The sequence below is a fragment of the Herpailurus yagouaroundi genome, unplaced genomic scaffold (genome assembly GCF_014898765.1).
Source record: "Herpailurus yagouaroundi ecotype Mexico unplaced genomic scaffold, PumYag 141, whole genome shotgun sequence".
NCBI classification, from domain to species: domain Eukaryota; kingdom Metazoa; phylum Chordata; class Mammalia; order Carnivora; family Felidae; genus Herpailurus; species Herpailurus yagouaroundi.
Window position 1 is genome coordinate 40247366 of NW_024412396.1, and position 13511 is coordinate 40260876.

A 13511-nucleotide genomic window follows, 5' to 3' on the forward strand; every position below is an offset into this window, starting at 1 on the left:
GCAGCTCCACCCTACCCCTGACCCTGTAAAACACTAGTAAAGCTTGCTGTGCCAGGACAGCAACTACTAGAAAGACCAAGGTCTCGTTTATTTTAAAATTCATTATTAGGAATCCAGGGTTTCTAGAGGCACGGTCTTCGCTAAATGCCAGACACACAAGAAGAATGAGAAATGGTGTCTGCCCTTGGGGAGCTGTGGACCAGCAGGGGAAAGGAATCTGGCATGAGGGTCCATACAGTGTGATGGGATCCTGATATACCACAGGAGCTAAGAGGCCCAGAACCACAATAAACTAATAAATAAAAGCCCATCATGTTCCTGTGGAAATGTTCATGAGATTTGGGTGTGCCGGTGGAAGATGGGCTCAGAGCTGCAGGCTAGGACATCTTTCAGGACAGACCATCAAATTGCTTTGGAATTCAGCTTGGGAGCCATTAACTTGGCAATGTTTGGCTTCAGAGGAAGTTGGTGGGGAGTGATCTATAACCCCCCCACTGCAGCCAGGGCCTATACACAAAGCTCTTAGAGTAGAAAAGAAGCATCTCGGTGTGACAAACAGGGAAATGGGGGACACTCTGGTTATGAAACGGCTTTGTACCTTGCCGACACGCTTGCCCTCCACTGCCAGCACCTTCATCTTGGAGAAATAGTGGTAAAATGCCACCACATAGGTAATAATGGATTTTTCATCAGGGTTTTCTGTGAAGACATCTGCAAGAGGAAAGGGTGTGCTCTCAGAACCCAAATGGAAGCTGGAAATGTCAGGATCAGAGGGCTTATCTCCCTGTTCCTATAGCATAAAATTCAACGACAGGACCCAAGTGACAAACAGAGGGGTGAGAATGAAAGAATAAGTGTTTGCAATTTTAGCGAGAGGATCAAATCCATATTAGGACCACAGATGATGAAAGAAGTAAAAAGAAGGATCCAAAGACTACAAGTGGGCCCCCAGTTGGGCCAGGCAAATGTGGGGAACCACCTTGGATCTGAAGAGCAGGCCCGGAGCAGAGCCCTGGCCCAGCCACTGTCCCCTCGCTGTGTCCACGCCTGGCCCAGCACCAGGCCTAGACTCCTCCAGGTGCCCTGCCAGTTTGGGGCTCCCTCCTGCCCATCACTGCAGCAGAGGACTGGAGCAGATGTAGCTCACCTTCAGGGTCGAGGAGCGGGATGATGCCCAGCTGACGCTCAGCCACATCAAACGCATGCTCAAGGTTGTGTCGTGCATTGGAGTCCTTCAGCTTATCAAAGTCGATCAGGTCAGGCCTGGGGACAAGGCCAGGCTGTTAAAAGGGGAGTGGCCATGGCATCCCCCACCAAGAGAGCTGCCCCAACACAAAGCAAGGATGCTGGGCAGAAGTCAAAGGAGACAGGAGCAGGAGGGGGCCAGCTGTGAACACTAGTACAAGGGGAGGGGGAAGTGGACATGACTGAATTTCAGGGAGGCAGGGATGCTGAGGGTGAGAGAAGGCCCAGTGGAGAGAACATTCCAGGGAAGCTTGAACAGGAACCTACACGTTGAGTAAAATGTATCCAAACAGCCCAGGTGTTCGGTGTCATTTCCATAGCCCTCTCCTCCCCCTTACCGGTGTTTGTGTATCAGAGCATTAAAGGCCAGGCCATCCTTCCAGCTGGAGGTGAAGTTGGTCACATTGACCTGGGGGTAGCTGCATCCAAAAGAAACAATAAGACCTAAGAAATTGATTCTTTGGGGGTCTCAAAAAGTGTCTACACCGAGAAACTAATACACAAGAGAGAAATGTATCCATCCCTTCTTGAGCCCCTTCAACAACAGACAGCAGTTAAGTCACAAGAAGAGGCTCCTCCATAAGGGGGGCCCAAGAGACTCACACACCCAACAGACCCCAGACAGGGTCCGGCCCAGGCAACTCTGGAAAGGAATGCTGAATTTCAGGCCTCTAAGAATCAGGTCAGGATAAATTTTGCGTCAGTTACCCCAATGCTGTTACAGTTCTGGGTGATGTTCCCTGGGTATGGCAGCACTTGGGGGAAGTAAGGGCGTGGTGGGGAATGTAGTAATGAACTGATTCCCAGGGCATACCCTGCTGTCTTCATCTGACACCATAATAGCAATGCATCCTTGGCCGAGCGTGTCTCACGACCTTCCATTGTTTGGACAACAATGTCCTGAATCTAGGGGTGCAGGAACAAGAGAGGGAGGAATTAGATTTGCATCTGGCTCTGTGCCTTCCTTCTCTCCCTCCCTCTTTCTTCCTTCTTAGCCACCCATCTGCATTGTCAGCCCTGCAGCAACACCACAGCTTAAGGCCCTGCATCCCAGTGGCCCGTTTCTCTGCCTTAGTCAGCTGCACAGGACGGGGATGGCTTCCTCATGTTGGAGGAGACAGCTCTAACCTGACTCATGGGGTACTGAGAATAAAGAAGATACCCCAAATCCTCCTCTGAGTAACAGTGCCCTACAAGGAACAACATGAATATTGAAAGGGACTGTATGTTTGATTAGTAGCTCCTCTTACCTTTCATTCTCCCCAATTCTGCCATTATTACTGCTTAACTATAAGCACCGACAGAGAGTGAAGTGGGATATCCAAGACCCCTTGGATGAGCTCTTCAGTCTGGGAATTGTGTGCTGTCTTCTTCCTCCCTGCCTTCCCTGCCTCAGGACTAGATTCTTTCTGTCCCCAAGCCAGCATGTGGAAGGCCCTGCTTTCCTTCCCTTGTACTTTCTCAACTTCCTTACAGATAACCTTGAATTTCAGGGTGGGGAGAGGAAAGTTTCTGATTGAAAAACATAAAACAGATCTTCTGTATCGTTTTTGCAACTTGTGAATCAAACTATTTAAGAAAAACCAAAAAAGTTACACATGTGGGGGGAAGGGGACAAAAGCAGATCCTGTGGTCAGATCTCTGCCCAGCTACTAGTTTCCATCTCCTCCCTCAAAAGAATACCCTGTTGACTGAACAGCTCACCTTGAGCTTCAGTGACCAGGCAATGTAGAGGACAGTCCCTTCTTCCTATAAACGTTGTCCCACAAGACAGGTTTCTAGCCTCCCAGAATGTGCATACTCGTACTTCATTCACCATTTTATAAGATTCCTAAGCCCTATCTGGCCCCTTAAGGCTCCCTCCACTCCCTCTGCCCCCTTGGCACCCACCTGGAAGCGAAGGATGATGGTCCAGATGAGGCCCAGGACCAGGCGGTGGTTGCCATCCACGATGTCATGGGAGCCCATGTTTTCCAGGTGCACACGCTGCTCCTTGAGGAACTGCAGGGCTTTGTCCACATTCTCCAGGCAGTGGATGCGCATCTTCCCCTTCGTGGGCTTTGGCTGAAGGACAGCATTGGCCCCATGGGCACGGAGGGACCTCACGGTCACCCCTAGAGGTGGTTGCAGCCTAGACCAGTTCCTGCCATCAGCATCCACCCTCCACCCTCCTGGCCAAACTCCAACCCTCATGCTCACTGCTTGCCACTTTTCAACCCCATCCTTTCAGCAAAGTTCAGAGGCTCCCCCTTCCTTCAGCATCCAGAGCTCTGCAATTGGGCTGTGTCAGTACAGTTCCAGGGTCTGAACAAAGCCTTCTGAGTATGTAATAAATGACATTCAAGAGCAGTAATACAACAGATAGTTAATTGAGCACTTACTATGTGCCAGGCACATTTCTAAGAACTATTTACTGTTGGTTGGTGATAAGAGTGGCTTTCTGTTTGGTGACTGATATAACAGGGTCTATTCCAGCATCCAGCCTCCTCCTCCATCCCTGAATAGCCCTAGCCAAAACTTAAGGGGACCACCCCTGAGGAGTAGCCACATCATGTGAAGGGTTCCCAGTGGTAACTCTTTCTAGTGGGCTTTCAATACAGTGTAAAAGGCAGCAGCCTGGAGTTGAAAAGGCAACAGAAGAATGTGGTACCTTTTCATTCAAACCCCAAGGATCTTAGTGCTTCATCAGGCACAGGTATCATTTTATCCATGGGGGAAACAAGGCAAAGAAGATCCTGACTAATAGGCCCAAGGTCATAATGGAAGTCACTGAACAAAACACAAACCTTCATCTGGTTCTCCCTCAGAGACAACATTACTGCCAGGTGGGTTACAACTGAGAGGACATGTAATAAATTTCCACTTGTACGAGTGACAGAACACACAGGAAAATATCTTCCATGCTTTCCTCTAGGTTCCAAGAAGGATGCAAATTTCTCCAACTGGGTAATAACCCATCTTAGCCTGCATGAGGCAACAGATGGTAGGTCCACTGCAGGCCAGTGACAGATGCCCAGCCCCCACGTGGACAAAGTCAAGAGCTCTGCATGGCTTCTGGGAGAAGCATGAAGAGGTAGGAGTGGCCATTAGGCAATGAATTCTGAGTAGAGGTCAGAGAACTCAGGAAGCCACATGGACATCTCACATCAGTAAGCAATGAAACCTCCCAAAAGAATAAGGAGAAACCTTGGAAGGCCATGAGAATTGGAGATACCCACAGACCATGTCTTTCCTGAAGAGGGGACACGGCACAACCACACAGTGCAGGGAAAGAGGCCACGACACAGAAAGGGGCTTTACCAGCATCTCTCCAGAGAGCACCTCCAGGAGCTTGATGAGCATCCGTCCATCCCGCAGATCCTTGTAGAGGTCAGTGATGCGACAGGGCACACGAGCCAGGTTTGAGTTCACCCATTTTGTGAAGGTCTTCTTCTGAACCACTTCCCGCTCATCTGAGTGGGGAGAAGAGCCTTGGGTGAGGTGCCCGGGGTGACAGTGTCAGTGTGCAATGTGACATAGGGCTGAGGGGATTTCTTAATCCCAGGGTCCCCTGATCCCTGGTAGAGGAGGCTGAGGTACCTATTTCATCCCTTTCCTAGGAACAGTGGCGGTCAGAGTGTAGCCTTTGGGCAACATGGGTCCATAGACTGGGGCAATGAAGAGATTACTTCTACTACCACATTCTGTGCCCAGTGGCTAGGCATGCCTAATTCAGCCACCTGTTTTCCTGTGCCTGGCAGAATGCTCTGTCCCTTTGTACCAGTAAACTCAGATTTCAACGCCAGGTTCACCCGTCTACCCATCCAACAAACATTCCCTGCCTAGAATGGTCTCTCTGGCCCTTCCACTCCACCCCACCCCCTCCACCTAACTCCTATGTGTCCAGAAAGCTTTTGCCAACCCCTTGCCGGGCTTAGGCCTCCCCTTGTGTGCCCCACCCCCTGCATATACATTTCTCATTTAGGTCTTGCTTCACATTCATAGGAGTTGAAAGCCTGTCTCTCCTGCAAGCAAAGTCTGTCTATCTGGTTCACTTCTATATCCCGAAGGCCTAGCGCCCGCTACAAGGTAGGTATTCCAGAGCTGTACTGTATTGAGTGCACATTTACTCAGCTCCCGTTGGTGGAGGCTCATGCTAGGCCTGATAATACATAAAAGCAAAACCAACTGCCTGCCCTGAAGAAGCTCCTGGTAGGCAGAGAAGAATGGTGAACAAGGCAAGTTGGAATGTATGATCCGCACAAGTTTAGGCATACAGGAGGTTTGGGTTGGGGGCCGTCCATTGCATTATGCTGCCTCTCTCACCCCCAGCATACCAGGCAGAGGTTCTCCCTCTTCAGACCTGAGAAGCTGACAGACATCCCTACTCGAAATCAGCATCAGCCCTAACCAGGCTTCTCGCCGCACCAGTTCAGGAGAGGTACCTCTTGGCACCTCTGTAAACCAGATTCTGGTAACCTGCACAGTTATGGCTGGGAGCCTTGAACAAGATGCTGGAGAGAGAGAAGCTGGGATAGCACAAAGAATGGGGGGAGGAGCGGAAGACAGAAGAGTGTTAGAAAAGAAAGGGGGAGAAGAGGGAAGGAGGGTGTACCCTTGTTGTTGTCCCCAGTGAACAGTTTGTGACCACAGGCTTCGGGCGTTTCGGTGCAGGAGCTGGCTGGTCTGACAGTTGCAGAGGAAGCCTGGGGAGGGTGCGTGGGGGTTGGGCACAGCCAAGGCACCTCAGAGCAGCCTAGCCAGGAGAGATGTCAGCCCCTGGGGGCAGGCTCAATGTCCGCTCTGCTGAGCCCAAACCGTGGAAAGGCTGGCCTTTTAAATTATTAAATACCTGATTTAACAACAACAAAAAGAGAAGCCCCGCCAGCACGGCCTCAAGGGTATAATTTTGGCGGTTCTGGAGGCTCACAGCATCAAATTCCTTCCTATTGCACTGCTATTTTAGTGTGAGGAACTCAGACACATTATTCACTTATTCATTCATCCAGCCAATGTTTACTGCACAACCACTAGGTGCCAGGCTCTGGGGGAGATGGGGAATCAAGGACAGGAAAGGCAGCTCCTTCCTTGAAGCAGACATACTCTGCCATAAATAAGATGGGCTCTGGAGTCCTATATGAAGAATTCAATGGCAGCCATCTAAATAAGACTTCCATGAAGAAGAAAAATACTACTACTGATTCTATGAGTCTCAGATAAATAAAAAATTAAAATGGCATCCATTCATACCAGGCCACTGGGCAAAGTTTCAGGTGAAAAAACCCTCCTTACTCTTTTGCTGGCAAGTTAAACCACTTTCCTGATTTCAAGGACTGTTCAGTAAAATGTAACTAAAGTTTCAAAGATATATTGGACAAGAAGCAATTGCATTTATTCTGGGGCATGTTTGGGCTCAATAGAACCCGCCATGACCCCGTGATGCCTTCCCTAGAAACCAGAACTGTTCTGTTTTTAACTTTTTAATGTTTCTTCACTTTTGAGAGACAGAAAGAGAGAAAGCACGAGCAAGGTTGGGGCAGAGAGAGGAGGAGACATAGAATCCGAAGCAGGCTCCAGGCTCTGAACTATCAGCAGAGCCCAATACAGGGCTTGGACCCACGAACCCATGAGATCATGACCTGAGCCGAAGTCAGATGCTTAACCAACTAAGCCACCCAGGTGCCCCTAAACCAGAGCTGTTCTTTAAGGGGCTAGCTCTTCTAACTGATGGAGCTTTGAGCAAGGGCTAAAATTTTTAGCCCCCTTAGAGAGAAGTGTGTCAAAAAACTTAAGTCCTTTCTTCATTTCTCCTTTTCCTGTTTTTAAGAATCCCAAAATTTCATCACACGGGTAACGAGACCCATTTATTTGTGGTTGGCGAAGGGTGAGGAAGTGCTTTTAGCTGGGGACATGGGATTTAATTCTCGGCTGCTGGGCTGGCACATATATTGGAACAGATATATCATAAATTACCCTTAGGTCTCCCCAGTTTTCAACACACAAATGAAGCCTCGTAGACCCCAAAATGTTGGAGCCACAGGTTTAGAGCTCAGGCAGGCAGCTTGTTGGCTGCTTTTTACTTGAAGACTGGGATGAAATTGCCCAGAATCACCAGCACCCTGAAACGCTCTGCAGTGTTGAGACATGGGAAGGATTCTGAGAGGCTAATGATGATCATAAGGAGAGAAAGCCCAGGAGTGGGGATTAATTTCCATTAGCTGTTTTGCTCTGGCTGCTCCACGTCGGCATGCTCAGCAAATTTACTCCCAGCATGCCCCAGGTGCCCATCAGGAGCCTTCCAAGTACAGGAGAGGCGGGTGGCCCAGGGCCAGCTGGGCTGGGAACCCCGGTGGTGTGGACAGGCTGGGGCAGTGGCCATGTATTGGGCCTGCTGTCCCCAGGGGGCCTGGGCCATCTTGCATGGACCCTCTGTGGAAAGGAGTCCTCAGCAAGGGCTGGCTAGGGGCCAGACCTCATTTCCAGATCCCTAACCCTTCCAGTGCAGGAAAGGGAACAAGTCTACCAGCATGGTCTGACTCAAAGCCACCAGAGCCTCAGAAAACCCTTGTGCCTTTGCTGCCCTCAAGGGTAGGGCCCTCCATTCCTGTTTGTTCTTCCTCTCCCTTTCCCTCCCAGGATGGGACCATCTTCAGTCCTTCCTACATGTCAGGGCTTCTCCTAGAAAACTCACCTTCTCTGACCAGCTGGCTAGAACAAATGTCTGGATACTGTGACTGGGTGATCTTTCATTTACATTCCCTTTCCAAGGTTTGGTTTGAGGTCAAACAGATCCACAAAACACGGACTCAAATATTTGTCCACTAATAAGTGAGTTTATAGTACCTGGCACACAGAAAGCTAGCCTAAATGTTACCATCACTCTTATCGTCACTACTACTACTATTTTTTTAGTTAAAAAAGTTTTTTAATCTTTATTTATAAGAGAGAAAGAGACAGAGAGCCAGTGGGGGAGGAACAGAGAGGGAGACACAGAATCCGAAGCAGGCTCCAGGCTCCAAGCTGTCAGCACAAAGCCCAACGTAGAGCTTGAACTCACAAACTGTGAGATCATGACCTGAGCCAAGTTGGACGCTTAACTGACTGAGCCACCCAGGCACCTAAGGACAGTTCATTTTAAAATGAACATATAAAAGCTGTCACAAGGTGACACTGGATTAGTTACCAGATAAATGGCACATACAGTAAATGGTCATGGGCCAAAGGGGAGAGAAGTCATTTCTAACTGGAGTAGGCAAGGGGGTTTCTCATAAAGAAAACCTCTCTGGACAGGTAGAGGAGGAGGGTAGCCAGGAAGAGAGGAGGAAGAGAGATATTCCCAGAGAGACATGGAAGGATGGAGCTTGTTCAGGGGCTGCTGAGTAGCTACAGGTGAGAAGAAAATGTGTGAGGGGTGCCTGGGTGGTTCAGTTGGTTAAGTGTCTGACTTTGGCTCAGGTCATGAGCTCACGGTTCCTGAGTTCAAGCCCTGTGTTGGGCTCTCTGCTATCAGCACAGAGCCCGCTTTCAGATCCTCTGTCTCCCCGCTCCCCACCCTCCTGCCTCTCTCCTGCTCATGCTCATCTGCTCTCTCTCTCTCAAAAATAAACATTAAAAAAAAAAGAAGAAAATGTGTGGAAAATAGGTTTTAAAACCGAATATGGAAAGCCTTGAAAGAAAGGCCAAGAAGTTTAGATTTAATCCTAAAAGCAAAAGAAACCACTGAAGGTATAGGAGGTTCATTTCCTGAATTACTAGTTTGTAAGGCCCTCAATGATAATAATAATAATAAAAGTGTTTCAGCTTAAAATGAAATGTGAAAATTTACATAAAGAAACACCTTTATATATTTTTAAAGGGATTCACAATATGTGCCCCATTTTAAAAAATGCTTATTTATTTTTGCGAGCGAGCGAGCAAGAGAACACGAACAAGCAGAGGAGGGGCAAAGAGAGAGGGAGACAGAGGATCCAAAGCAGGCTTCTTGCTGTCAGCACAGAGCCTGATGAGGGGCTTGAACTCACCAACTGTGAGATCGTGACCTGAGCCAAAGTCAGACATTTAACTGACTGAGCCACCCAGGTGCCCCAAGAACACCTTTTTAAAAGTCTCCTGAGGGGGCGCCTGGGTGGCTCAGTCGGTTAAGCGTCTGACTTCAGCTCACGTCACAATCTCGCGGTCCGTGAGTTTGAGCCCCGCGTCGGGCTCTGGGCTGATGCCTCAGAGCCTGGAGCCTGCTTCCGATTCTGTGTCTCCCTCTCTCTCTGCCCCTCCCCCGTTCATGCTCTGTCTCTGTCTCAAAAATAAATAAAACGTTAAAAGAAAAATTTTTTAAAAATTAAAAAAAATTAAAAAAAAAAGTCTCCTGAGGTGCACAAAAGATTTGAACAGGTGGCAAGGCACATCCAAGTCTTGACTAGGAAAACTCAATATCATAAAGATGTCAGTTTACTCTAAATTCCTTTACATATTGAATATTATTTTAAATATATTTAAATTATATAACTTAAATTTGGGGGGAAACTAGAGAAGCTATGAGAAAATGCATTGGAAAAACAAATAGCTAGGAAAATCCCAAAAAGAAGAGTAACAGACCTTCCCAGGCATTTTTTGTATCAGATAATAAAGCACAGTATAAAGGTACAATGATAAAACTGTGTGCTACTAGCATATGAAAAGACATATCGATGGAACAGAAGTAGTCCCAAGCACAGAGAGGCACTTGATAACTGATAAAGGTAGTTATTTCAAATAGAAAGGGGAAAAAAAGGATTATTGGGTAAGCGGTGTGGAAAAAATTAGATGCCATCCAGGAAAAATTAACTTATATTTATACCTCACATTCCATGATAATTTCATTCAGATAAAAACTGAAAATGTAAAAATTAAATCATAAAAATACCAAAACCAATCATGGTTGAATGCTTTTGTTTTTGTTTTCTTTTTTCTTTCTTTTTTTTTTTTATTTTTATTTTTTTAATTTTTTTTTTCAACGTTTATTTATTTTTGGGACAGAGAGAGACAGAGCATGAACGGGGGAGGAGCAGAGAGAGAGGGAGACACAGAATCGGAAACAGGCTCCAGGCTCTGAGCCATCAGCCCAGAGCCTGACGCGGGGCTCGAACTCACGGACCGTGAGATCGTGACCTGGCTGAAGTCGGACGCCTAACCGACTGCGCCACCCAGGCGCCCCTTGTTTTTGTTTTCTAATGATGCTGGTGTAGAAAAAGTCCTCCTAAACAGGACACAAAATTCAAAAGGTAGAAAATAAAAGATTGAAATTTCAACTACATTAAAAAAAAAAACTTCAGGGGCGCCTGGGTGGTGCAGTCGGTTAAGCGTCCGACTTCAGCCAGGTCACGATCTCACGGTCCGTGAGTTCGAGCCCTGCGTCGGGCTCTGGGCTGATGGCTCAGAGCCTGGAGCCTGTTTCCGATTCTGTGTCTCCCTCTTTCTCTGCCCCTCCCCCGTTCATGCTCTGTCTCTCTCTGTCCCAAAAATAAATAAACGTTGAAAAAAAAAATTAAAAAAAAAAAAACAAAACTTCAGTCAAAATTTCTGCTCCTATGAATTAAAATTAAAAACAATTTTTGTGTGGGTTAGAATACCACAAGCAAAGTCACACAAATGACAAAGGATATTTGTAACTCACATCTTTCAAAGAGCCAATTCCCTTAGGATATAAAGAACATACACAAATTAATGAGGAAAAAGACCAACAATCTAATAGCAAAATGGACATATGTGAACAAAAAGTTAACAGAAAAACTGTAAAATGGTCTTTAATGTGTAGAAAATTGTCCAAGCTATTCATAGAAGTACAAATTCAAAGTATAAACATACACACGAAATTTAATAAATGGCCCTTAATTAGTTTGGACAGATTAATTATAAAAGACATTTTTGAGACAACTGGGAAAATTTGAATATTAAGTGGGTTATTAGATTGTATTAGAGTTGATGTTAATTTTATTAAGTCTGCATTTTTGCCAGCACATAGCTGTAAGCTAGGGGTAAAGCTAGGGGTAATAGTAGTATTATAGTTAGGTGGGAAATGTTCTTGTTTTTCAGAGGTACCTACTAAAGCATTGGGGTAAAACGTCATGGAAATCTTCAATTCACTTTAAAAATACGTCAACCCCTCAAATAGACAAGCAAATATGGTAAAAAAAAAATAATAATAACAGTTGTTAATTCTAGGTGAGGATTCATTATACTTTTATCTCTATTTTTTTGTATGTTTGAAATTTTTCATACTAAAAGTCAAAAAGTACAACGAAAGTCCATCAAGACACTGCTTCACTTGTCGGGTGGGCACAGATCAAAAAGTCTGATAAAATCCGGTGTTTGGTTAAGGGTGTGGGGAAAAAACATTCATATGTTGCTAGAGAAGTTATGAGGCAATTTGGCAAGACTGATCAGAATTATATATGCACATACTTTTGAACCCAGTAAATCCACTTCTAGGAATATATCCTCCCGACAAACATATATTTGGGAATTAATCTATATATAAGGTTATTCATTGCATTTTTAAAAATAGTGAAAGACTGGAAACAATGAAAATGTTCACCAATAGGAGACTGGTTAAATTAAAATTGTATGTCCATACAATAGAAAACTTAATTGTTGTAAAAAAAAAAATGAGGCTGTTTATGTATTAATACAAAACAATCTTCAATATATCTTGGGTGGAAGAAAACACATACAGCAATGTGTAGTAAAAAAAGAAAAAAAAAGGCTGGGAAGAAGAATAGACCGTTTGCTAATATATGCATAAAATACGCCTGGAAAGATGCATGGGAAATTGAGAACACTAATTATGGGAAAAGAACTAGGTATCTGAAGGACCAAGGTGGGAATAAAACACTTTTTGCCCTTTTATACATCTTTTGAGTTTTATCCCCTGGATGTATATGTTATTTATTCAATATAGAAATCTGTTTTTCTTTTTCTTAAGAAAATATTAAACTTTTTTTTCCTCCTCCTCCAAGATGGCCCAGTTCCCTGTGTGTCCTGCTTCAGGGACTTTTCACGAGACAAAAATCACAAGCATGGTTAACCGCCTGAGCCACAAGAAAGATGGAAGGGAGAGAGGGACAAGGTTTATGAGTTGAGGAACACTTCCTACATCCCTTGAGAACAGAGCCCAGGAGGGAGGTCCATGGGTCCTGTGGGAAGGTTTCGCTCTGCCCCCCTGACCACCATATGTAGCTACTCTCCCAGGTCTTGCCCTCTGAATATCCCCCACAGGTGTTTTAAAGCACAGACCTCTCCCCTGGAGTCAAGTTTCTTTCCCTTTCTTTCTTGTGTTCTACCTTCTCTAGGCTTCTTCTTGGCTCTTCCTTCTGCTTCCCTCCTCCCTTGGTGACAGCACGCCTGCCACTGGCCCCACCTACTCTGGTACCTGCTTCACTTCCTGACATCATGGGCATCCGGGAAGTTTGTTATCAAAATTCCCCAGTGTTTTAAAAATAAAAGCCTATTACACATTGGCTGTTCTTAAGCCACATGGTTTAGTTGAAATAGTTTATCTTGGAACGTCAATTACCCAATTCTAGGCCCATTTATCTATTTCTGCCCTAGTTTCCTATAAAATTCCTTGCGTGCTTCATATCCCTCCCTCTTTTGTCTGTTAAAAATCTGCTATCAAGACTAGAGAATAGCAGGGTGCCTGGCTGGCTTGGTCGGTAGAGCATGTGACTCTGGATCTCGAGGTTGTGAGTTTGAGCCCCACATTGGGTGTAGAGATTTCTCAAAAATAAAAGAAATCTTAAAAAATAAAAATGAAAAAGAATACAGAACAGCAACCTAAATATTCAAAACAGGGGATTATATGATAATTTTGGTACATTTGTGAAGATACTAGTAAGGTTGTAGAAGACCTTTCAATGGTAGGAAAGGATATTATAATACATATTAAGGAAAAATACAGATTTTAAAATAACACGTATAATATGACCCCAGTCTTGTAGAGCTATATCCATTTAAAAACAAAATCTTAAGCTAGATATTGTTATAGCTGAGTGGTAAGATCGTGGGTGCCTTTTCTTTTTGCTTATCTGTAGTTTCCAAAATTTCTGCAATGAACATATATTACTTTGATAATAAGAAACAGCAAATACCATGAAGAAAAATCAGATATGAAGCTCATAAATCCTGAGGAATAAATGGCTGATGAAATGTTTAAAAATGTGTCGTGTTTTTTTTTTTCCAGAAGCCTGCATTTTTACCAGCATGTAGCCCTAAGGTATAGGTCAAGCTGGTGGTCAGAAAGACAAAAGGGAGAA

The 13511-nt window shown here is 45.3% G+C and overlaps 1 protein-coding gene across 2 annotated transcripts in view; it reads right to left on the reverse strand.

Annotated features, from left to right (window-relative positions):
- SPTB (spectrin beta, erythrocytic) overlaps positions 1 to 13511 on the reverse strand; it is a 128999-nt gene that overhangs the window by 45742 nt on the left and 69746 nt on the right. For both annotated transcript variants that reach the window (XR_005790957.1, XM_040477387.1), the window contains exons 3-8: positions 4546 to 4697; positions 3136 to 3309; positions 2060 to 2151; positions 1584 to 1664; positions 1148 to 1263; positions 599 to 711 (exon numbers count right to left, since the gene is read on the reverse strand). Coding sequence is in view for 1 of the 2 variants with exons in the window: in XM_040477387.1 (XP_040333321.1) it covers positions 599 to 711; positions 1148 to 1263; positions 1584 to 1664; positions 2060 to 2151; positions 3136 to 3309; positions 4546 to 4697 (728 nt within the window). In the remaining variant the exon portion in view is untranslated. The remainder of the gene's footprint in view (positions 1 to 598; positions 712 to 1147; positions 1264 to 1583; positions 1665 to 2059; positions 2152 to 3135; positions 3310 to 4545; positions 4698 to 13511) is intronic.